Here is a 22,184-nt window from a genome sequence, read left to right as displayed (position 1 = left end):
TTGTTTCAAACTTTGTAAATTTTAAGTAGCGTAAAATGGAAGAAGTGAGGAGAAAGAGGAAAAACTGAATGAAAAAAGAAAGGAAAGAGGAAAACCAAACCAAATCAAATGAAAAATGCATTGGTAAATTAAGTTTGCCTTATAGTGAGTTTTTTTTTCTTTTTATGAGCCTGCAAAATTCCTTCTAACTGGAAGTTGAAAAATCTCAAAACATAAAACCACAAGTGCCTGGTAAGATAAATATTGTGTTTAATGTACCTTCAGACAGTACCCTGGATACAGCAGGCAGCACGGGGACTGTTTTTCTTCTTCAGTAGTCATGGCTTTATCCAGCTTCATCCCTGACTTCTCTGGGAGTTATCCTGATGTGCCAGCAGCAACAATAGGAAACCATGATGTGCTGATTCAGCACTTTGCATATATTGTATATAGGTAGATACATGTGAGTGGATATCTATGTACATGGATTTAAAAAAAAAAATATATATATATATATATGATAAGTGTTAAAAGTGAGCCACTGCTCCCCTACAGCTTTGCTGGGGCAATAGGGATCCACTGGTTTTTTATTGGAGGCTTACAAAAGGCTGAGCTGTTGAAGATGCACCCATGCAGGGCACTGAGGGCTCTGCCATGTTGTAGAAAAGGGTCTCTCCTTATCCTGGAGGAATAAACCCAAAGAACACAGTGAAGCTGGGACTTCTTGGGATGTCAAAAAGGTCACAGTCCTCTGGTGCTGGTTAAATACCTCATTTAAAGTGAGTCAGGGATGGAAGAAGAGCAGTGTGGTTGTGTGGTCTCAGTCTTGTTAAATTAGTGCCAGAATGGGATGTCAGACAGTCTCACCACATGGCTTCCCATATATATTCTCATATATTTTTCTCTGTCTCGCATTTAATTATTATTTTTTTTGGTACCTGTCACTGCTCCAGCAGGAACTGGAGGCTGTAGGGAGAGGTGGGGATGGTTGTGGGGTGGAGGATTCCTCTTGGATCCATCTGATGGTGGCATGAACTCTGCCACACTGCTGGTTAGGCACTGAAATCTTGTGGTTGTAGCTGGACAGTCCCAGGGAAGGCAGTGGATGTCTGCACAGTGGATGTCTGTTGTTACAGGAGAGCACAGCACGTGGTGTTGGCAGTGGATTTATTGTATTTTTTTGGTATTTCTTGGCATGGATGGCTCATTCCTTGCTTGCCCTCTTGGTTCCTTGCAAGGATGGATTAGAGCATCATGGTGCCACTGCTCCTGGCCTCTTTCTCATGCAAGGTATTGACATCCAAAATACAGATTCCTAATCCTAAAATTACAGCGTGCTCTCTCATAACATGCAATCAGTTAGTTAATCTCCAAATAGTTCCCCGGCCCCTCGTTAGTCACTTTGCACTATTAAACTCTCAGGCATTAAAGCACAAAAGTTACACACACCCACTGGCTCTGAACCTGCCGGCCCCAAATGAGGATGGGGTAGCAAAGGATGGAGCTTCCCAGCTCGAGTGGGCTCAGCGCTGCCCTGAGCAGTTGGTGTTTTCACCTTTCCCTCTCAAAGCCTCTTGGAGTGCATGGTGACACTTTGCTCTTACACTGGGGAAAGTGAGATACTGGAATTGCTGGGAAGCACTGATCTAAATCTGACCTGATAACAGGGGTTGAAAACTTCTTCCCATAAGGCTGGTCCAGCTGTAGTTTGTGTTCTGTAACCAGAGAAAGCCAGAACCTGGCTCCCTCCATAATGATCTCAGTTACTTGCCCATTGTAAGCTCCATGATTCTCAAAGCTCTTGAGTTTTGGTTTGTTTTGTAATTAACTTTTCCTGAAAGATCAAACCAGGACTGTGCTGTTAAGATTACTGATCTGTTTTATCCCTCCCCCAGTAATCAGGAATGAAATGGGCATTTCTGCAAGCACCAGAACCAATAAACCTGATTTCCGTTGTATTTATGTCTCTTGGTTGATTGAGTACTTCCCTAATTAAATTAGGATTCTATTATGTCTGCTTATACCTATAGTCTCTCACTCCCATTACTTTTTTGGCAACACTGAGGCTGCTGTAATTGACTGGAGAAAGGGGCCAGCAGGATTAAAAGCTGTTGGAGATAAACTTCGTGAAAGGCTGCATCCAGCATCCTTTGCCACCCAGCTGCCTGTTGCCATGAAGTTGGCAGAAAATAATTATCTTTGATGTCTTTGAAGTTAGCTAATGGTGTTAAAGCTCCCAAGTGCATGCATGCATGCACCCACGTGAGTCGAATCCCAGCTTGTTCCTGAGGAAGCTGGGATAAAATGGAGGAGGGATGGGATCTTTTTAGTCCAAGCTGAGCTCGGAGGGTTTTGCTCTGGAAGGTGAGGAATGTGCGTGGTCAGCATGTTGAGGTGTGGTTTGGCAGGCGTGGAGTGGCACGATGAGTTGTGCACTTGTGCCGTGGTAGCACAGCGTGAGAGGGGAAAATGGGCTTGCAAGTGAACACTGAGGGGTTTTTGTGCAAGCAGCAGCTACTCCCAAATGTGGTCTGTACACAGAAAACCAGGCTGTGCCTAGAAAATCATGTGCCAGGGTGCTGGGGTAACTCTTACTGGTTTTGGGACAGGTGAGAGATGGTTGAGCCTGTCTGAAAGCAGAGGTGTTTCTCTGGGAGTGCCACAGTGCAGACATCAGTAGGAATAAATGGAGTGGAATAGCCCCTGGAAGGCTCAGTGCCCTCACTCCTGCCTGAGAAGGGGTGACATGGCACCCTCTGAGCAGGAGACCCTCCAGGCTGGGTCTTTCCACACAGGAACCCTGCAGGATCCTGGGGTGCATTTCAGGAGCAATGCAAGAGCTTCCCATCCAAGTGTGCCCCAGACGTGACAGTGGGATGTCTGTCCTGTGACAAGGTTGAGAAAAGAAGTTAGTAGGTTGAAAGGTGGTGTGGTATCTTCCTCCATATGTTACGAAAATCATGGAATCCTTGCTGGAAATCCATTGTTAGTCTGAAATGTTTGTGTCAGGTTTAGTAGCATAGAAAATACATTAAAATCGAGGCCTTGCATGGCAGATACCCATTTGTGAATAATTACATGGCAGCAGAGCTCAATTAACGTTTTTTTAAAAAGAAACAAAACATAAATTTGCAGAAACACAACCTTAGGACTGCAGTAAAAAAGTGAGTTACCTGAAAAATGTGAATCTTTGTTTGCCTGTATGATGAGAGGGGGAAATGCTAAATACTGGTGTGGCAGCACAGCCAGGTCTTAGAAAAGTAATTACATAAATTAAGAATGTTCTCAGCCCACCTTCCCACCTTTTTTTGCCCTTTTTTAAAGGTATGTATATTCTTTTACGACATGGAACAATTTTGCAGCCTTGGAATTGCCATTTATTCATTTCCCAGTAACTAAATTAGATGCACTTCTGCTTTTCTGAATCAGCCTGTTTCATTTGCCATGCTTTTAGCTGCTTTTAGCTCTAATTTGTGTTGTGTCCAGGTACTACTGTCAGAGAAGAATGGGTGGGGGAAGGAGAAACCCTCCCATCAGTCCTGTCCCTGCACCCTTCTCCAGATGAAACTGTGGGGTCAGTGGCTTTTTACCAAGTCCTCCAACTTCTTTTTCAGATGGATGCCAGGTACCAGGGGGATACCTGGTGTCAGTTGGATGCCTTGCCAGGACTGTAGTGAAACCTTACCAGCACTGTACTGAAAATGAAACGGGGAAAAGCAGAATGTGAAAAACACAGGAAAATGGAAAGACTGAAAATAAAGGGGTAAGAGGAGGAAGGCAGTGAGGAGGCAGCAGGGGCTTGTAAGACTTGGATAAGCTGCTGTCAGGGCTGCAGAAGGCCTGAACTTGTATTTTTAGGGACTCTTGGGTTTATACTTTCCTGTAAAGAATGGGTTTGGGGGAGAAGAAGAGAAATGACTGCTCTTCCTGCCACGTGCTCCACTAGGCTTTGTTTCACTTCTGTTTTCCTTCCTTGGAACCACAGCATTTGCAGAGTGAGAGGTGTTGGCATCCTCCCACCCCATTGCTCCTGGGACTTGCCCCAGCACAGCAGAGCATTTTCAGGTGACACATGAGCCAGGGAACCACCATGTACCACCCACCTTCTGGAAATCTGCTTTACCCACTCAGTCATTCAATAGCAATTTACCACGTTGGCAACCTCTTGTCATCCAGGACCAGGTTTGCTGTATGTTGGAAGATTTTCCCTAAGTGTTTGTATTTTGAGTGGCTCTGGGCTCAGAGCAGAAGAGCGAGGGCTAGGTAGTCTAATTTATGTAAAATCATTGAGGAAAATGGGGTGCTTGTTTTGGAAAGACAGGTATATTTTTGACTTGTTTACTGAGCTTTCAGAAAGAGGAAATTATTTGAGATTTCCTCAAAGGGATTTCAAGCTGTCCAGGAATTTCAGGGGGAGACCAAGGTCTGCTTTTCTGTTGTCACATGGAGTGTTTTTCACTTCTTCTTTCTGCTTTGCATTTTCACAGAAATGGGACACATTTATGCTAAGTCACAACACTGGGCATTACTGATAGACTCTTCCCCCATCATCACTGATGACAGAGAATGACTTTTATTTATCATCAGCATAAGCACTATCAGGAGAGAAGGGACCATGGTTTTGTAGCACATTAATAGGCTGCTACAGATGGCATGTCCTGAGCAGGTGTGAGGAGCTTTTTCCAGACTGCAAGTGCTGCTGAAGTCTGTCACTCTTAACAACTATCCTCCACAACCACAAAACCCAACTTGCAGTCAGGGGACAGCTTGGCTTGGCCATCATTCAGGTCAACTAGTGGTGACTGATCTCCTTGCATGGCTTTACACCTACATCAAGGCAGTTTGTCCCCTCTGTATTTACATTTATCTTCAGGGTAGGTGTTATTTGCCGAGTTCCATTTCTTCCTGGTCCAGCACATCAATGCTTTGAGAGCCTGAGAAGACAAGGAAAGATACTGCAATAGAAATTTATAGGGGTGCTTGTGTGTGACAAGGAATATGATTTATTCTCTGGTTCTTTTTGATCTGGAAAGTAGTGGGAACAGCAGCCTTCAGGGAATACTTCAGCTCAGCTCTTTCAGAAACAGTTAGGAACTTGGAAATCTGGAGGAAGGAAACAAAATGTTAAAAGCTTAAAAAAGATTAATGGAAAAAAGAAAGAGACTTGTAGCACCAGTACCTAATCCAGTTGAGATATTTGTGTCAGAAGTTTTGATGATGGCTCATTCTTTTGTCTGAAATTACTCATCTTCCTCCTTTGTTTGAAGCACTGGAGGCTCATGGCTTGTCGGCAGCAAGGATGAGTTGTTGCTTCTGCAGTCACCTCCTGTGCAGTCCTGGTGCTGCTGCCAGTGACTTCTCAATCACATCACTACTGTGAGCATTAATCACAATTATTCACTTGCAGTTAAATAGCCAGGATGGATTTTAGTGGCCTTGCAGGCTCTCTAGAGTGAGCTTGGTTGGAGGCAACATCAAGAGAACTTATGTTGGGGTCAGCAAACCTGCTCAAGTGAAAGGCAGGAGCAGAGTGCAGGAAAGGGGGGTCTGAGTTATGGGCAGTGTCTGTCCGGGTGTGCTTTTTCCCAGTAAAAAGATTTCTCTCCACACTTCTTGTTTCACTAGTGAGAACTGGCTCATGCAACTTTTAAATCCCCAAATAATGGGAAGGGGAGGGAGGAGGTTTAAAGGCCAGACTGATGGGTGGGTGCCAAGCCAGGTGCTGAGGAGCACTTCCATCTTTCCTGGAGGGACTTTGAATGTGTTTTAAGGACAGTGCTGCTGGCACTGTAAACATCTGTAGGGGAGGAAATGGCTACATCAGCCACTCAAAGTGGCCCAAAGTGTTGCAGTGGTGTTCATCTAATCTTTACTGACCTGAGAGCTTTGGGTCTGAGGGAGAGGTGTGAATACCCAGTGCTCAGCTGGGGGACTGGTCCCTGCATCCCATGTGCTTTCTGTTTGTGTTACCATGATTTCCACCAGGGAACACTTGATTGGGAAGTCTTGCTCCTGATGTCTTGCTTCTAGAGGGTGATGATCTGAATGGAGACAAGCTGGGCATCGGGAGGGAGCAAAAATGGTCTGCTACATTTGTTGTCCCACTGTGTAATCTTCCATTTTTGTATGACTGACCAAATGGCAGATGGACTTTGGGGGAGCAGGGGTCTTCTCTATCACACCCTGAACACAGGTTTTCTCTCTCAAGAATGATGCTTGAGTGGCCCTTGGGTCTGGCTCTGGCTGCAGCTCTGCAGTACTTGTGACAGAAATCTTCCACCCATTTTCCTGTGCTGCCCTTTCCATGTTAGTAATGTGTCTTCCTGTTCAGCCACGACTTCCCTTTGTGACACAAAATAAGCTCTTCTCCTGAGGAGCTTTTTTTTCCAAAGGGATCTGTGTGTGCTTCTGTGAGGTGAGGGAAGGAATGTCTTTCATCTCTGGAGAGGACCCAGGTGGCAAACATGCACCCAGGAGAAGAACGACCCAAAGCAGAGGCACATCCAGAGGTTTAAGTTCATGGCCTCCTGGTGCCTTGCTGTAAACATCCTCTGCTTCTCACAGTGCTGCTCCTGTCTGGGCAAATGCAGCTCTGGCATTTCATTGTCCTCTGGGAGTCTCCCAGCTGCCTTTGCCCGCCCAAGAGTCCCCCAGGTTCACCTCTCACAGAATATGAGGAGCACCAGGACATCTCTGCCTCATCTCAGCCCGTCACCTGCATTGTTTGGGACAAGAGGAAATGCCTTCAAGTTGCATCAGGGGGAGTTTAGATTGGCTATTAGGAAAAATTTCTTCACGGAAAGAGTTGTCAGGCACTGGAACAGGCTGCCTAAGGAAGCAGTTGAGTCACCACCCCTGCAGGGATTTAAAGGATGAGTAGATCTGGTGCTCGGGGATGTGGTTTAGTGCTGGACTTGGCAGGGTAAGGTTTACAGTTGGACTCGTTGATCTTAAAGGTCTTTTCCAACCTAAACGATTCTGTGATTACTGAAACAACAACAAAAGAAGAGCCAAGCACATCTTGTAGCTCCCTCTGGGAAATGTGGTGTCCGTGGAAATATTAGAAACTAAATCTCAGGGTGGTATTTCTGCAGCCGGTGTGTCCTGCTGAGCTACAGCTGTGGGAGGGATGAGAAATACCAGGCGATCTGACAAGTCAGTTTTCTGCTCCAAAGGCAAAGGAGCAGGTTACATTTATGATGGCATTTGTGCAGAAAAACACATCTGTCCGTGGGCTCTGTGGGGTTTTTTTGGGCATTAGAAAAGGGGTTGATCTTTTGCTCTCGCAGGCTGCTCGTTTCCTCTCTGATGCTGGTCAGAAATTGGGTGATAATAATTGAATTTTATCTTTTACCCTTCACATTTAAGGAAACCTTCTCTGTTCTCTCATAAATGCTGGCAGCTCACTGTGTGCTGATTGGAAACAGTCAGTGCTGCACTGGCAGAGCTGGCTGAGGCCAGGGTTGAAGCTGCAGAAGCCTGAGTCATCTTGTGAAACAGATCAGCTTTTAATTACTATTTCTAGTGCACTTTTTAAGCAGTCTTGTGGAAATGCTGTGTAGAATCATTTGAATCAAAAATGTAAAGAAATTTTGTTGGCAATTTTTTTCTTGTTAAGTCTTCTGGGAAAACAAAAGCCCTTTGCTCTAGAAAAAAAAAAAAAATTAAGAATTTATAGACCACTATTGTTTGAAGGTGCGAATGCAGGGTACGGCTGTGTGAGGAACAATTCCTGATATTCTCTAACATGTCTCTGCACTTAGGCAAGGCTTTGGAGGCTTTTTGCAATATGGCATCACTCACTTGCATCATCTTTATGGGGTAACTAGTATTATTTTGCCCATTTTACTGGGGGATAACACTGAGCAGCAAAGAGCCCAGACTCTCACCCAAAGTCGAGAGCCCTTGGTGGGGATCCAGGAATAGCACCCATCTGCTTGCCTTGGCCTTGGCCTTGAATCCCAGGAAATTGTCTCACACCACACATCACTGGCTGTGCTTTCTGTCCTTTCTTGGGAGTTTAAGACTCCACAGTGCACTTAAAAATCAGCATTAACTCAATCAAGGCTCCAGTGTAAAGGAAATTTATACACCCTGGTAAGTGTATACCAAAATTTACCCCTGACTGCGAGTGTTTGAAGGATTGGGCAAACTGAGAGGTTGGGGTTTTTCCCCCTGGGAAAATGCAGGGAGGTCCTTCCCTGCTCTTGCACGGTGGTGGCTTCTACAAATGACCTTTGCCCACACAGTTAGAGGTGAGCAGTCCCTGAACAGCAGGCAGCATAACCAAACCAGCGTTTTGTCTGACAGCCAGCTCTTGCTGAGGGGAAAGACCTTGAATATGAAAGAGCTTTTTAATATGAATCTGCCTGTAACTGTTGGTGACTTCTAGTGCTTAGCAAGCATTGATCCTACTGGGAAAGGGTTAAAAGCCTGTGGTGAGCTGGGAGGAGTGGCACGTTGTCCTGGCTGTAGGGAATGGGATTTCTGGGTGGCCTGAGCTGCCTTTAGGTAGGAGCAGGATGCAGCTGGTCCAGAGTGATGCTTCTAAAGCTGTATCTTACCAATTTCTTTCTCTTATTGCAGCTGAAATTGCAGGTTTGTGGCGTGACTCAGTGCAGTGCCTGGCCTTGGTTCCTTCCTGGCGTGCCTACAGCATGGCAAAGTCTGTGTGGATTAGCTGTGGATGAGGTCTCACGCCGAGCTTTTCAGATTTCCTCTAAGATCTTTATCCAGTGGAATAAAAGGCCATCACCCCCTGCCCATATGTGTTCTCCCTGCAAAGCTGCAGGCAGCCTTCGTGAGCTGCCCACGTTCCTGCAGGCAGCTTTTTGGGCTGCTTTGAGAGCTTTTTTGTCTGCTTTGTTTCACTTTGCAAATAACTGTGAGTAAAATCCATAGCCTTCAGTCGGTTCCTTCAAACTGTACACCATCGATTTGTGCCTGTACATGTTATTGCTCTCTAAGTAGGGCCCTTAATGGCTGGAGAGCCCTCCTGCCTTGATAACCACATCAGGCAGTGGCTGCAGTCCCAGAATTGCCAAATAGTGACCTGCTGTGCCAGTGCTGGGCTCGTCACTCAAGTCCCCAAGTGCTGAAGGTGGCAGGGACACACGGTCCTTTCTGGCTTCCTCCCACTCATTCCTGAGCTGTACTGTTCCCATGCAATCCCTGGTACTGGCTTAACCTTCCCCTGCTAATCCCAAGTCCTCCTCCTCTTCTCCCTGCTTTCAAATCCCTGGCTAAAGCCCCTCTCTGCTGTGCTGCCTTGTGGCAAGGCTGGATGTGGGTTGTGTGCAGGGTTGGGGAGGGTCTTCTGGTTTGTGGGGTCTTTTAGGGCTTACTCCTTTCCTAGAGGAGCCCTTGCACCCCCAGTTTCTCTATTTTGCAGAGAAATGAGGGCCTGGGTATCCTGGGAGGAGAGTCCTTTGCTACACAGGGGCGGCCCAGTGGTGGTATCAGGTCTGTTTTGCAGGGAAAGGCAGTGACCTGGCTGCCTTACTGCTTTATAGAAAAGCTTTTCCTTGCCAGTGTGAGGGTAGGAAATTCCTGCTTGAGAAAGGAGGCTTGGAAATGGAGAAGCTGTAGAAGCAGAGTGGTTTAATCTGCTCGTCAACGCTGTTGATCCCAAACCCTCAGGGCTGGCTTAGAGGGTGAGCCACAGAGGGGCTGTTCTGCAGCAGAGTCAAAAATCCCATCTTTATCCCAGACAAAGCAGCGAGTGCGCACGTGACAGACAAAGCAAATACAATGGTGAAGGGGTCTACGTGTCATTCCTCAGCCTCCCTTTTCTAATAAGCTGTTCTAAACTTCTGCTACTCAATATCTGACTTGCTGGAAACATTGGACAGCATGAAAGCTTTGATGCCTCCCTGTGCAGCCAGATTAGTATGTATATCACAGAGGATTGCTCTAGGCATGGCTGGGTCTTTTAAATCAGTAGAGCACAGGCACTGCAAAATGTTTATTGACTCCTGACAGTAAGTGACTCGGGGTAGGATGGGATGGACAATAAGTTGTCAAGGCTGCTCAGGGCAGACAAAAACCCTGGAGGCGATTTTGGATGAAAGTGAGTGTGATGTCCATCTGCCTTCAAGTATGTGAGGTCTAAAATTGATATTTGAGCTGACATAGATAGAGAAATGTGCAACACAGGGTCTGCAGTATCTTGAGTTACAAAGTCATTGGGATTAGGGGAGAACCTCAGCCTTCCACAGAAGAAGATCTGGGGTTATTTATGTCATTCTTACACTCATTTTCCTCACGCTATGACCTCAGTCACCCAAGAGATATATGTGAGACTTTCTGGCAGCTGTGGCATTTCCTCCTAAGCCCCATAAAATGTAAGTACCTTTATCAGCTTGTTCTTGTTACTTCTACCACCCTGAGACAGGGACTTGGAGTCAGCTCACGATTGATGAATGAGTGAAGCCTGAATGTATGAATTGGCTCAGGTGCCAGTCAGCCTTGCCACATGGGCAGGAATCAAGGGGATTACATCTGTGCTGTTCCAAGGGTTTGCAGGACTGGAAAGGCTCAAAGAGGGAGGCAGTGGAAGGGTTGTAAGGATGGCTTGCTGGGAAAGTGGTTCAGGGTACTGGAACCACTGTACATAAATCCTGGCTCATGCTGTTACCAGCATTGGGACTGGACCTCAGAAGTCCCCAAATTTCTACTGGGTTTGGAGTGTGAAGGTTGGTGCACAAATGAACCTGGTGGATTTGTGTTCAGGCTCCTTTCTACAAGCAGAGAGTCGTGGAGCAGGTGGAGGTGACAGAGATGAGAGCCCCATCTGATAACCTCTGCTGAGGTGTCCAGAGAGATCCATGGTGGGATCTCATCCTGGGCCATTGTGTCTGCAGAGAAACAGGGTGCTGGGGGCATGTGGGGCAGCATGGGCAGCTGTGCTGTGAGCTGAGATGAAAGAGTACTGCCCTGCAGTTACATGGAGAAGCACAGGGAACAGGAAAAACATGGCTGGGAGAGCAGGCTGGGCTGCTCAGTCAGCTGGGGTGATTCATGGGCACATGGACATGGTTGGTTTGTGCCATTGGCAAGTTAATGAAATGCAGTGGAATCCCTTCATGAAAAGCCATTGACAGCCATAGACTTAAATTTCCTGAATTAAATGGCCGGGAAAGCACCACAAATACTGGGCTTTCCTTCTCATTCAGTTTTCTTTACACAGCCACAAAAAAAAAAAAAAGAGCACAAAACCCTCAACCAGCTTTAGATAACAGATGCCTCTGTGTTACCTGGTTCCCCTGTTGCTGTCTCCTGCCACCAGTGCTGTCCATCCCTGCTGCCAGAGAGGATGCCAAGCACTGAGGTTCACAGAAGGCGATTCTCCCTTGCTGTTGTTGGTTGAAAAATCACCTTGCACTTCACATACCACTCCAAAATTGGATCTTGCTACTACAAAACTAGAGCCGAAGTCAAGCAGATGGCACTGCAGAGGTGTTTCCAGAAACTCCATTTCCATCACTGTGTGTAGTGTTTTTTCCAGAAGGGCCGTTTTTAAAACTCAGTTTGCAATACAGTTACTGATTTGGGGAATGGCTTAAAGAGCAGGTGACAGTTCAGATGTTGAAAAGCAGCTGTTTAATGTGTGGCACAAATAAATGGGGTACCAAACACCTGAGGAGGCTGAGGGTATCTGTGTCCATCGGTGTTCTGGATGGATTGTCATGGGAGGCAGCAGCACACGTTTGCAGGCACTAAGCCCTGTCTGCCCTGCAGCACAGAGCAGGTTAGGAACAATCTCTTTTGAAGGGAATTGTTTTTCTTACAAGTACAAAAGAAATAGCAGCAGCTAACAAAGCACACAGTGTTTAGAGACTATGCTGGTGCCCCTGAGCTCTGGACACAGCAGCTCGTTCTCATCCTGAGCTTTTGGTCTGAAGTCATGAGCAGCCCCAGTCATTACATTACATCCTTGGCACCCTGGGATGCCTTTTCCTGTGTCCTGCACAGAGCCTGCTTCATCTGTGGTGGGAACTGGTGCCTGAAGCTGCTGGGCTCATGCTGGAGTTCGGGTTTGAATGTTGAAGTTGAAGTGGTTCTGGCCACAGTAAAGCCCTGGGACCAGGCAGAAAAGAGTGGCTGTGGGTTGCAGACAGCAAAAGCGTGTGGAAATGAGGATCTGCCTGGCATCCTGCAGATGTGACAGCTCCCTGCTGCAGTCCAGACCTGGCCAGGTCTGTGGTGGCACCCTGTCACTTGCCAGGCAGCAGTGCTCTGGGAGGAAGGTGCCAGCTGTGGGCTAGCCTGGCCCATTGGAGGAGGCTGGCTCTTTCTTGGGCCACCCTTGAGAGCCAAGCTTGTCCCTTGAGAGTGCTGGGTGGTCCAGGCAGCGCTCCCTGCATGGCTCAGTGCTTCCCACTGGGAGGAAACCTGGTGCTGCTCTCAGGACGTGGCCTCTGTGAAAGGGTGCCTTGTGGGTCTCCTAAAGGCAGATTTAATTTTAGTTATGAATTCTGCAGTGTTGAATAGGCAGCGACGTGAAACAGAAGCGCAGTGGGGGTGTTAAGGGGTGGTAATAACATGGCTGTCATGAACTAATGTTGTTGGGAACAGGCTGTGCTGCCTCCTTTTAGCTGTGAAAATGTGCACTTGCAGAGGAGCTGGGGCAAAGGGAGGACAGGCTGTGTGGGAGGGGAAGGAGCACCCCAAGGCCTGGCTGCTGCCCTCCTTGCCTGATGGGCTGCAGGTGATGGGCTGCTCCCCTTGGCAGGGACCCGTGGGGATTGCCCCGTGATGGATCTGGGAATGCTGGGGAAGGGGGCAAAGCTCACAGAGGGCCTGGGGAGGCTGCATGGGGTTCCATGGTAAATGGTGGCATCCCTTTCCTTCATCCCACTGATAACTCTGTTGAATCCTGCTGCCTTCGGTGTGGGGCCAACTCAGTGAATATTTTCCTGAGACACTGCTTGTCCTTTTGGGTTTTTTTATATATACATTACTCTTTGTCAGGAGCATCTCTCCTTAGTCCTTTGGTGCCTCAGGTTTCCCTAGGCTGCTCCTAAAACCCACTTTTGGTGTATATTCTGTCTGCTGATGATCTCCATCTCTCTGCTCCCTGCTGTGGTGCTCAGCCCACTCCTCTTCCTGCCTAGACCTGCTCTTGTTGAGGCTTTGACCTCCCTTTCCCAGAGCCATGCTCATGTTCCTGGGCTCTGGGAAGGCCCTGCCAAGTGCAGAAACACCTTGGAATCTGCTCTGCTGCAGGGTTTGCTGTGACCATGAAGAGCAGACCTTCAAAAGCTGCATCTTCAAACACTTGTGGGTAAAATCTGTCACAGTCCTTGGTGTGACCATGGAGGAGATGCACAGCCTGACATGCCCAGTGTGCTGGTGCTGAGTGGTGCCACAGAGAGGGGGACAGGCTTTCTAACCAGTGTTCTTCTCTGGGTGGAAATTAGAAATGGGGCAGGCCATATCTAGAGGAACCATCTGCAGAGCTTCTGGAAGGATTCAGCTCTCTGATGCTAATTTTGGACTACTTAAGGCAATGATTTTGTCCATGGAAGAGGGAAACCTGGTTCTTCCTGAGCTGGAGGTGGGATTCTCCGGCCTCATTTGAGCTACAAGAGGGATAGAGGATGGAATAAATACAAGCCCTGGCCTAAGAGATGTGTTTCCATTATGTAGGGAATATAAAACTGTAGTCTTGCTCACCTATAGGCTGTAGTGCATGTTATTTATGGAGATGAATAATATGCTAATTTAACAATTTAGTTTGTTAATCTAATAATCCTGCCTTCTTTAACGTCAGAGCTATGTGGAGCTGCAGTAATGGAATTGCAGCTCTCTGAGCTGCAGGGTCCTGATCAGAGCTTGGATTGATACAGAGGACTGGAAAACACTTCAGTCCAAAGGTCAGCTCTGTTGGGTCAGCACAGAGCATTAGCTTGGCCCTGTGCAATTAGAGGCATCTGTGCTGGGAGCAGATTTAGGCTTTTCCAAGGGGAAGCTCTGGTTGTTCAGTCCAAACTGAAGTATTAATAAAAATGGCCAGCTGAGCACCAAAAAAAGAAAAAAAAATCCACTTTTTTTTTCTCTTTGAGTTTTTTTGAATGATTTTCAACATTTTATTCTTTAAAACCTTGGAAAAGATGACACTTGTAAGGGGAGGATTGGCTGTGAGTGAAATTTGTGTTTGTCCCTCCCAGTGAAAGGTCTTCTGCTCTCCAGAAACAGCCCAAAGGAAGGTAGCAGGATGGGCAGAGGTGAAGGTCTGTGCTCAAGTGAGCATCCAGTGTTCTGCAGGAGAGCTCAGGAGAGCAGAGGAGTGACTAGAGCCTCACCTGGCCACCAAGTGAGATGTCAGACACTGGATGCAGGTTTTTTTTGTTTTTTCATGGGTTTTCCATTTCTGGTGTCAAAGCCTTGGAGTTTCAGGTGTGCCATGTGTATTGGAGGATGCCATTTGCAGAGTGTTGAAGTCTGGGGAAACGGGCTGGTTTAAGTGGAGTTTGCCCCAAGTGGAAAGAAACTACAAGAAGTCAGTCATGCTCCTTTAGTGCCTTGAGGCAGTGGGATCACTCTGAAGCTCTGCAAATCTGTTTGTGAGCCCAGGAAGTGATGGAGAGATGGAAGGGTGTGGAGGGAAGGAAGGACACTGCCGTTGTGGTCAGCTCCTGCTGTAGTAAAGCAGAGAGATGGGGCTGAATCCCTGGGCAGGGTGAGGGCTTGGCCCCCAGTCTGCAGGGATGTCCTGAGTCCCCACTGGCTTGAAATTCCCCTCCCAGTACTGGAGTTAAGTGCAGGCAGCAACAATAAGGTTTGGCCCATGATGGCTCTGTTTTAATCAAATAGATATGTTACTCTTTATTAAAATAAACATTTTCCCCATTCTGTTACATGACTCAATTTTTCTTATGCTGGCCTCCAATGTTTTAACTACCTTCTCAGATACATGGATTTATTTCAGATGTATTTGAAGACATCTGTAAAACAAGTGCAAAGCTTGTGTATGTCATTTTTAGCAACTTGTGTTGGAGATTGCTGAATTTTCACACTAAAATAAGCCTATTTTTTACATCAGTAAGTATTTTAGCCCCCCAGACTAGTTGGAGAGGGGATTTTGGCACCCTCAAGATTGCTTTCAATGGGAAACCAAGTACATAAATGTGCCTGTACTCTGTAAAAGCTGAGAACAAATCTTGCCAGGTGCTATAAAATGGTCTAACGTACAGCAGGATGGCAGTTCAGCTTCATGGCTCCTGTCAGAAGACAAAGCTCCTTCTCGCAGGAAAAATTGGATTTTCAGTGCATTAGTGCTGAAGTGCCTTCATGCTAAAAATCTTGGACTGAATTCCTGGATTGCCTTGAACTACAGGAAAACAAGGAACTGGCAGGACCTAGACCATGGAGCTGTGAGAGGTTCTGGCCCATCCCAGGAGATCTTAACTGCAGAAGATCTTGGATGCTGAAGCAGAATCTGGAGGAGATGAGACTCGCCAGTGGACACCTTGAGTGGTGAATGTGCAGAAGCAGGGCTGGGCAAAGATTTTTTTGTAGCACTTACCAAAAATTACATGTGGACGCAGAAAAGTGAACTGGTGACTTCTAACCTGGTAAAATCTGTGGTGTCCTGTGCCTGTTGTAGGAAAAATACGCAGGATGTGGTGGTGCTGAGGATGTGCTGGGTTTGGAGGCAGGGGTTGGACAGTAGAAAGGGTGGTGGTTGGGCTGCTGGCACCAGGCTCAGTATTTTAACTGCAACAGAAATGAAATTGAAGAAATTAATTTGGAAGGCTTCTCTACTGCCAAAGTGTGGTGATATTTGGACTTTGATGAGACTTTTTGTTTGTCCCAGTTCACAGAGATTTCTGTATGAGACACAGTGTTCCTCAGTGGTGAGGGCTGACGTTGTGGTCTGGTCCCAGCAGGGCTGTGTGTGTGGAAATTTCAGCACTGCTTTGCAAGAACACCCTAATCCCACTCATTTTAATATTTACATGCAGCATTACTAAGGGCAGTGCAAAATGGTTGGATTGTAAGTGTTTTGCTGTAAAGCACCAGGCATACAATGTGGTTACTCCATTAAGTGGCTGCAGTGGGGATTTTGTATGCATGGTGCATTGGAGGCTGCATGTCCAAGCTGGGAAGTGTAAGAGATGTTGTTCTGCCTGGCAGAAGGAAATAGGAGCTCTGCATTTCCCAGCAAAGTGACAATTCTGGTTGTGTCCCACTGGCTGCAGCAGGTGGTGGGTCATTTGTTTTGTTGGATGTATAAAAGCCGACAGCGCAAGTTAAGTAAATATGATGGAATACATTTCTGGGTACAGAAACTGCAGTTTTTGCTTAGAAGTGAAATCCATGCTTGTGCAAGGAAAATTTAAAAAAGCAACAATCAATCATTCTCTTTCTGTCCTTAAAATGTGGACTTCAGTTTTGGGCCAGGATATGCAGTTGTTGTCTACAAAGGCTGATATTGAAGCCCAGATTTATTTATTTAGTAAACATAACGCCTGAGTGCATCAATTGATGTTTAAAAGCATTTACCAATGTTCTGATTGTGTGCTGGTCCATTACACTTTATGGAGTGTGAGGACCACAACCTTTGAAGAAAAAATGTGTGGTGCTTGCTTCATTTGTAGAAATTAGTCTTAATACTTGACATTATCAAGTTAGTGATAGTTGATATAACATTTTGAGAGTAATTAGGAGCATGAATTTATGCTCAGATGGATGTTCAATTAAAAACTGTGGCAGCTTTGAAGATCATGCTTGAATAGTCCTGAGGCTGAAATGTGGGTTTGTACCCAAGTGAACCTTGACAGCGAATCTGGAGAGGGGGAAATGCTTTAGTAGCTCAGTTTTCCTCCTGTATGTTTTATGCCATCGTAGCCATCAGTGTCTGTAAGTGCTGAATTCATGGAGATGAAGAGCCAGAGGCAGAACCTGCCTTGGGAAAGAGCAGGGAGATGCTGGAGGATGTTTGTGTGTTTGGGGCCTCTGGGAGCTGTACCCCAGGTGGTGCTGGCAGTGCTGCTGCAAACCTTGCAGTGCTGACCGTGAACAGCCAGCATGGGGTAACCAAATTCCTTCTGGAGACCTCTTCCCTTCCTCCCCTTGGGTTTCTGGAGGTTCAGTCGCCATCCCATGTGAGTGGGGAGGGAATGTTGGGAAAACCCATGGTTGCATCCAAAGCAAAGGTGGTGCCATGCAGGAGTTGGAGCCCTGCAGCAGAACGGGGGTGGTGGTGGGATGGTGGGATGTGGTGGAAGGTTGGGCTCAGGGAGTGATCCTGGTTCCTGTGCACCTCTGGCTCTTCCGTACGAGCATCTGGAAGCAGCTCACCACCCAGCAGCCACCACCAAGCAGAAAAATCCTGAGCAGCAGGAGACAAAGAGGGTAGACAAAATGTTACAGATTGCTAAGGAGCCTCTTTTCCACCAGCAGACAGACCAGAGTGCAGGCAGGAGGTGAGGAGGGCACAGAGGGCAAGGGTGGCTCAATGTTGGCTGTTCTCTGCCAGCTACCTTTGCTCCTCTCACCAAAAACAGCTGGTGCTGGGTCTGAAGGCTCAGAAGTGGCTGTTTCAGCCAGGAGAGGTCTCATCCTCCTGAAGGCTTTGCCTTCGGGCAGCTGTATCCTCTCCAGCATGCCCATGGGGGCACTAAAACCGAGGACTTTTGAAAAAGTGGAGATTTTCTCTTGAACCACAACACTTCTTGCCTGTTTTGAGCCACATTTTTGGTGTTGAGGAGGCAGAGTTGAGCAGAGGAGCAGGAGTAGGGCTCAGTCTTAATGTGGTCTTTGGATGGATGGTGGCTGATGGTGTGTGATGGTTTAAAGGGAAAAGCCAACAAGTTTTGGGGGGTGGAGGACACAGAGGAGGTAAAAGCATCACAACAGAGCTTTTTGGTGCTTTTTTTTATATTGATACCCTTCTTTTGTAGCTTTCTTACAGCAGCACAGATTAACACTTGACATTAATTAATTCCCAATTTCAGCTTGCCTTGGCTTTGGCAGTGGTGGTTCCACTTCCTGATCCAACTGATAATTTGGAGAGACTGCAGGGGCACTGGTGCTTCTGGACTTGCTTCCAGGCTTTGGGCACAGGCACTGGAATCTGTGTGGCCAAGGTGCCAGATGTGGCTGGTGGCTGATGCTGTGAGAGGGGTTTATTGTTCCTGTGGCATCTTTTAATGGGAACAGGTCGGATGTCGATTTATTTCCTCTGTTGCATCTCTCACTTCCAGTTCTTGCTGTCTTCCTCCAAGCCTGTCTGTATCTTTATTGCAAATTCAAGGACATCTGCAATAGGGTAAAAATCAACTGAGTTTTCTAAACTATTTATGAAGGTTTCACAGCTAGTCTCAGTACTGAGCAGTAGGTTGAATTAAAAGGGATGGTTGACTGGTGAGGAGATGCCTGTTTTCCCCGGATGGCTTCATCTGCCAGGGTGAAGCTCTACAATCCATTATTGTGAACAAACTGTAGAAAAAGCAAACCTTTGCTACAATATCCCAGGGTGAACACTTACTGGTTCTACTCCGCCTGATTTTTGCGTGACTAAGTGCCCCTCATGGCTTACATTAACATATGTTTCCAAGTGGTTTATTTTGTTTGGGTAAATGCTTACACACAATATTATTTCTTACCATTGTCTGTAAATATCTGGGAGGTGTACAAGGAGGCAGCAGATTCCTGGGAGAAGGATGCTGTGGCCACATAGGGATCCCTTTCCCCTTGGCTGGCACTGAGGGAAGGAGGAGCACTTCACCATGCCAAAGCTGGGGCATTTCCTTAAAATACAAAATGAGGTGGTGATGCATCACATGAAGGCAGGTATAACTCCTAAATCCATGGTTGAAATGCCCCAGCTTGCTTCCCCCTCCTCCTCCTCCATCTCACGGGAGACGGGGCGTGCCATGGTCCAAGTGTTTACCCTGCTGGTGCTCTGTGGGCTTTAATTAAAGTGTAAGTACACGTGGGGACTTCCTGGGCAAGCCAACAAGGACAAATTTAGGAAGAGGAGGATTTGTTTCTGCAGATCGTGCTGTCTAAATAGATGGTGTCTAGCAACGTGCCCCTCCTTCCCGACGGCCACATCCAGGGGATGCTTCAGCCACAGCCTGGGGCTGCTGGGCTGGCTTGGTTTTATTACTTTCTATGTTGCACATTCTTTAAAGTAAAGCTCTTTTTCCGCTGCCAGAACATGGGCTTGCTCAGGACATATAAATTGTGTTAATAAATGAGCGAGGAGCCCTGGTGGGTGAATTGGCTTCCTGGTGAAGTCATAAATTTGGAGAAGATGATGCTGCCTTGCTCCACAGCCGGCGCGTGGGTTTGCTTCCCAGCGCCGTGCCTGGAAACCTGAGGGACCAGGGAGAGGTTCCCATGTCTGGTAATTCAGGGTTCTTGAGCTGAGATGGTGTGAAAGACCATCTCCAGTCTGCAGGAGGGCTGGGAGACCTGACACAAACTGCAGCTCATCAACACACACACACTGCTGTGGGGGCAGGAGGAGCCTGCAATTTAGGAAAAGCTTCGATTTTTCCCTTTTTCTGCCGCTGTAGCTTTGACCCCTCTTCACCTCTGCTGCTGGTTCTGTCCTTGGTGTGTTAATTATCAGTGCTGCAGGGCAGGAGCTGCCATTCCCTCTGTGTCTTCCATACCATATCTCACAAGATGGGGCCTTGGGCAGCTCCCATAGTAAATAGGGATGTAAACTGGGAAATAGGGATGCTTCCCTTTGCCTCCCAGCTCTCCTGTTAGGATCAGCATTTGCTGGCTTTCCTGGAGGAAAAACATCTTTTCCTCAGGCTGCCTGGTTTGGAAGCAGAGCACATGTCCTGCAGTTGGGGGTGGGAATGATTTGATATGAGCATTTTGGATATGATGTTGTGTGAGCCGTTTCTCAGGAAAGGAGGAAAGGCTGGCAATTGCCTTGCTTGACAGCAGTTGTGTTGGTTTTAAGACCTCATAAATAGTTGGAGCTCTTTTATATTTTCATCATCTCTCCCAGGCATTTTCCCATTAGGATTAATGTAGTCGAGCACTGTGCAACAAACAGCTCATTGCAGTGATTTGCTCATTTTTTTTCAGTTGCTGAAAACTGTAAAAACCTCTCTAGCCTGCTAACCAAGTCTTTCTGAAAGTAAATAAATTACTGGCCAGAGTGAATTTGATGCCCTGCAGGCCAGGGGTCCCTGGTGTGTGCCCAGGTCCATGAGAGCAGGGATGGGACCTGGGTGGGCTGAAGGCAGTGTGGGTACCCCAGCCTGCACATTCCCATCATCTCAGCTCCAGCAGCCCATTTCCAGCCGAGTCATGCTCTGTGCTCAGGAGAGGCCCCAAGCTGGTTTTTTTGTGCATGGCTGAGCATTAAAGGGTATTTCCAGCACTTGTTTGCCAGGAAAATACAGCACTGAAGGCCCTGTACTAATTAATTGTAGTGGCAGGAGGAAGGGGAGGGAATTGCTTTCTCATCATGGCTGCTGTGAAGATGCTCTTGAAAAAGCAACAAATAATGTGTGGATGCTGCCAGGGCGAGGAGATTGTTTAAGGATATTGTTCACTGCGAGGAAAACATTGTCACTGAGCAAAACCCAAAACAAATTTCTCCCTTTTCTTTTGCAGGGTCGTCATGTTAAAACAGGCCAGCTTGCTGCTATTAAGGTTATGGACGTCACCGGGGTAATGTATCCTCCTCCTCCTCCTGCATCCTTAAATTACAGATAAGAGAGGAAAGGGGATGGGGTGTGATAATGTCTGGGGGTGGGTGGAAGACTGATGTTCCTGGGATGTAAATTGCCTTTGTCTTAATGTGATACATGCTATTAAGAGGTTTTAGTTTTAATAAATATGTGAGAAAAAAATACATCTGGAAGAGTTTTGGAGATTAAGTACTTCATGCTGAAACAAAGCAGCATCCAGTTCTAGCAGTGGCTCTTTTAAATACCATATTAAATTCTGAAGAAAATCAGAATGATTTGGGTTGGAAGGGACCTTAAAGATCATCCAGTTCCAATCCCTGTCATGGGACACCTTCCATTGTCCCAGGCTGCTCCAAGCCCCATCCAGCCTGGCCTTGGACACTTCCAGGGATGGGGCAGTCACAACTTCTCTGGGCAACCTGTGCCAGGGCCTCACACCCTCACAGGGAAGAATTTCTTCCCAATATCCCCTGTCAGTTTGAAGCCATTCCCTCTTGTCCTATTGTACATGACCTTGTCAAAAGTAGCAACAGGATTGTGTATTCATAACTCATTTCTGTTTCTCTGCATCCATGATTTTCACTGAAGAGCTTTTGTTCACCAAAAATATGTTGCAATTATTGTAATGAATAGCTTCACGAGGCAAGTTGAATAACTCCTGTGCATCCTACTGATAAAAAGGAAAAAACCACACCACCCTGGTTTCAAAGGTGGCTCTTTTGAAACTTATGTCAGACTGAGAACCAAGAATTTACAAATCATTAAATTAATAACAAAATTGAGGGGAAAGGATGGTTTCACCATTTCCCAGTTGTCACATAAGAAAAAATGAGTTGCTATGATCTAAAAACATAGATGCATTTAGGAGCGTGGCATGAAGATGCTTTTTCTTGAGGTTTTTCTTTTTTCTAACTGCAGTACTATCCCTCCCAAAGTTCCTGCCCTGGAAACAATGCCAGGCATTTAGGAGCGTGGCATGAAGATGCTTTTTTCTTGAGGTTTTTCTTTTTTCTAACTGCAGTACTATCCCTCCCAAAGTTCCTGCCCTGGAAACAATGCCAGGCTTGGGAGTAAGAATGTGTTTTGTTGTGCTTTGTCTTTTTTTTTTTTTTTTTTTTTACTGGAATAACACATTTCAAAATTAGGACTCAGTCACAATCTACCCACCTTAATTTTTGAGTTAATGTTTTAGTAGCATTCAGGAGCTCAGCACATGCAGAAATGACTCTCTGTGGAAGCAGTCAGCTGGCCTTGGGAATCTGTTTTGAAATACCTTAGATGCTGTGGTGTGGTATTAATATCTATGGGACCTTCATCCAGGTTATTTTTGGTGCTAACAGGTGAATTGGTGTGTGGAAATAAGTCTGTAAATGTGAATGAGATTTGTTCCTGTTTACTTGTAGTATCTGCAAGTGCCATTTATCTCGTTCTCGTGGGAAGCAGGCTCCAAGGGAATAGGCAAACCCACCAAGCATAAACCCATGGCATAAATAGCAGTGAAATTCCCATGGGATGAAGTCTGATGTTAGAATG

The 22,184-nt window shown here is 46.6% G+C and overlaps 1 protein-coding gene across 6 annotated transcripts in view; it reads left to right on the top strand.

Annotated features, from left to right (window-relative positions):
* TNIK (TRAF2 and NCK interacting kinase) overlaps window positions 1–22,184 on the top strand; it is a 153,812-nt gene that overhangs the window by 59,134 nt on the left and 72,494 nt on the right. For all 6 annotated transcript variants that reach the window (XM_053985816.1, XM_053985815.1, XM_053985818.1 and 3 more), the window contains exon 3: window positions 20,575–20,631. In XM_053985816.1, coding sequence (XP_053841791.1) covers window positions 20,575–20,631 — 57 coding nt within the window. The remainder of the gene's footprint in view (window positions 1–20,574; window positions 20,632–22,184) is intronic.

Source organism: Vidua macroura, chromosome 10 (genome assembly GCF_024509145.1).
Source record: "Vidua macroura isolate BioBank_ID:100142 chromosome 10, ASM2450914v1, whole genome shotgun sequence".
In the NCBI taxonomy this organism is placed as follows: Eukaryota; Metazoa; Chordata; class Aves; order Passeriformes; family Viduidae; genus Vidua; species Vidua macroura.
Note: the sequence above shows the minus strand (reverse complement) of the source record. Positions and strands in the feature narration are given on the sequence as shown.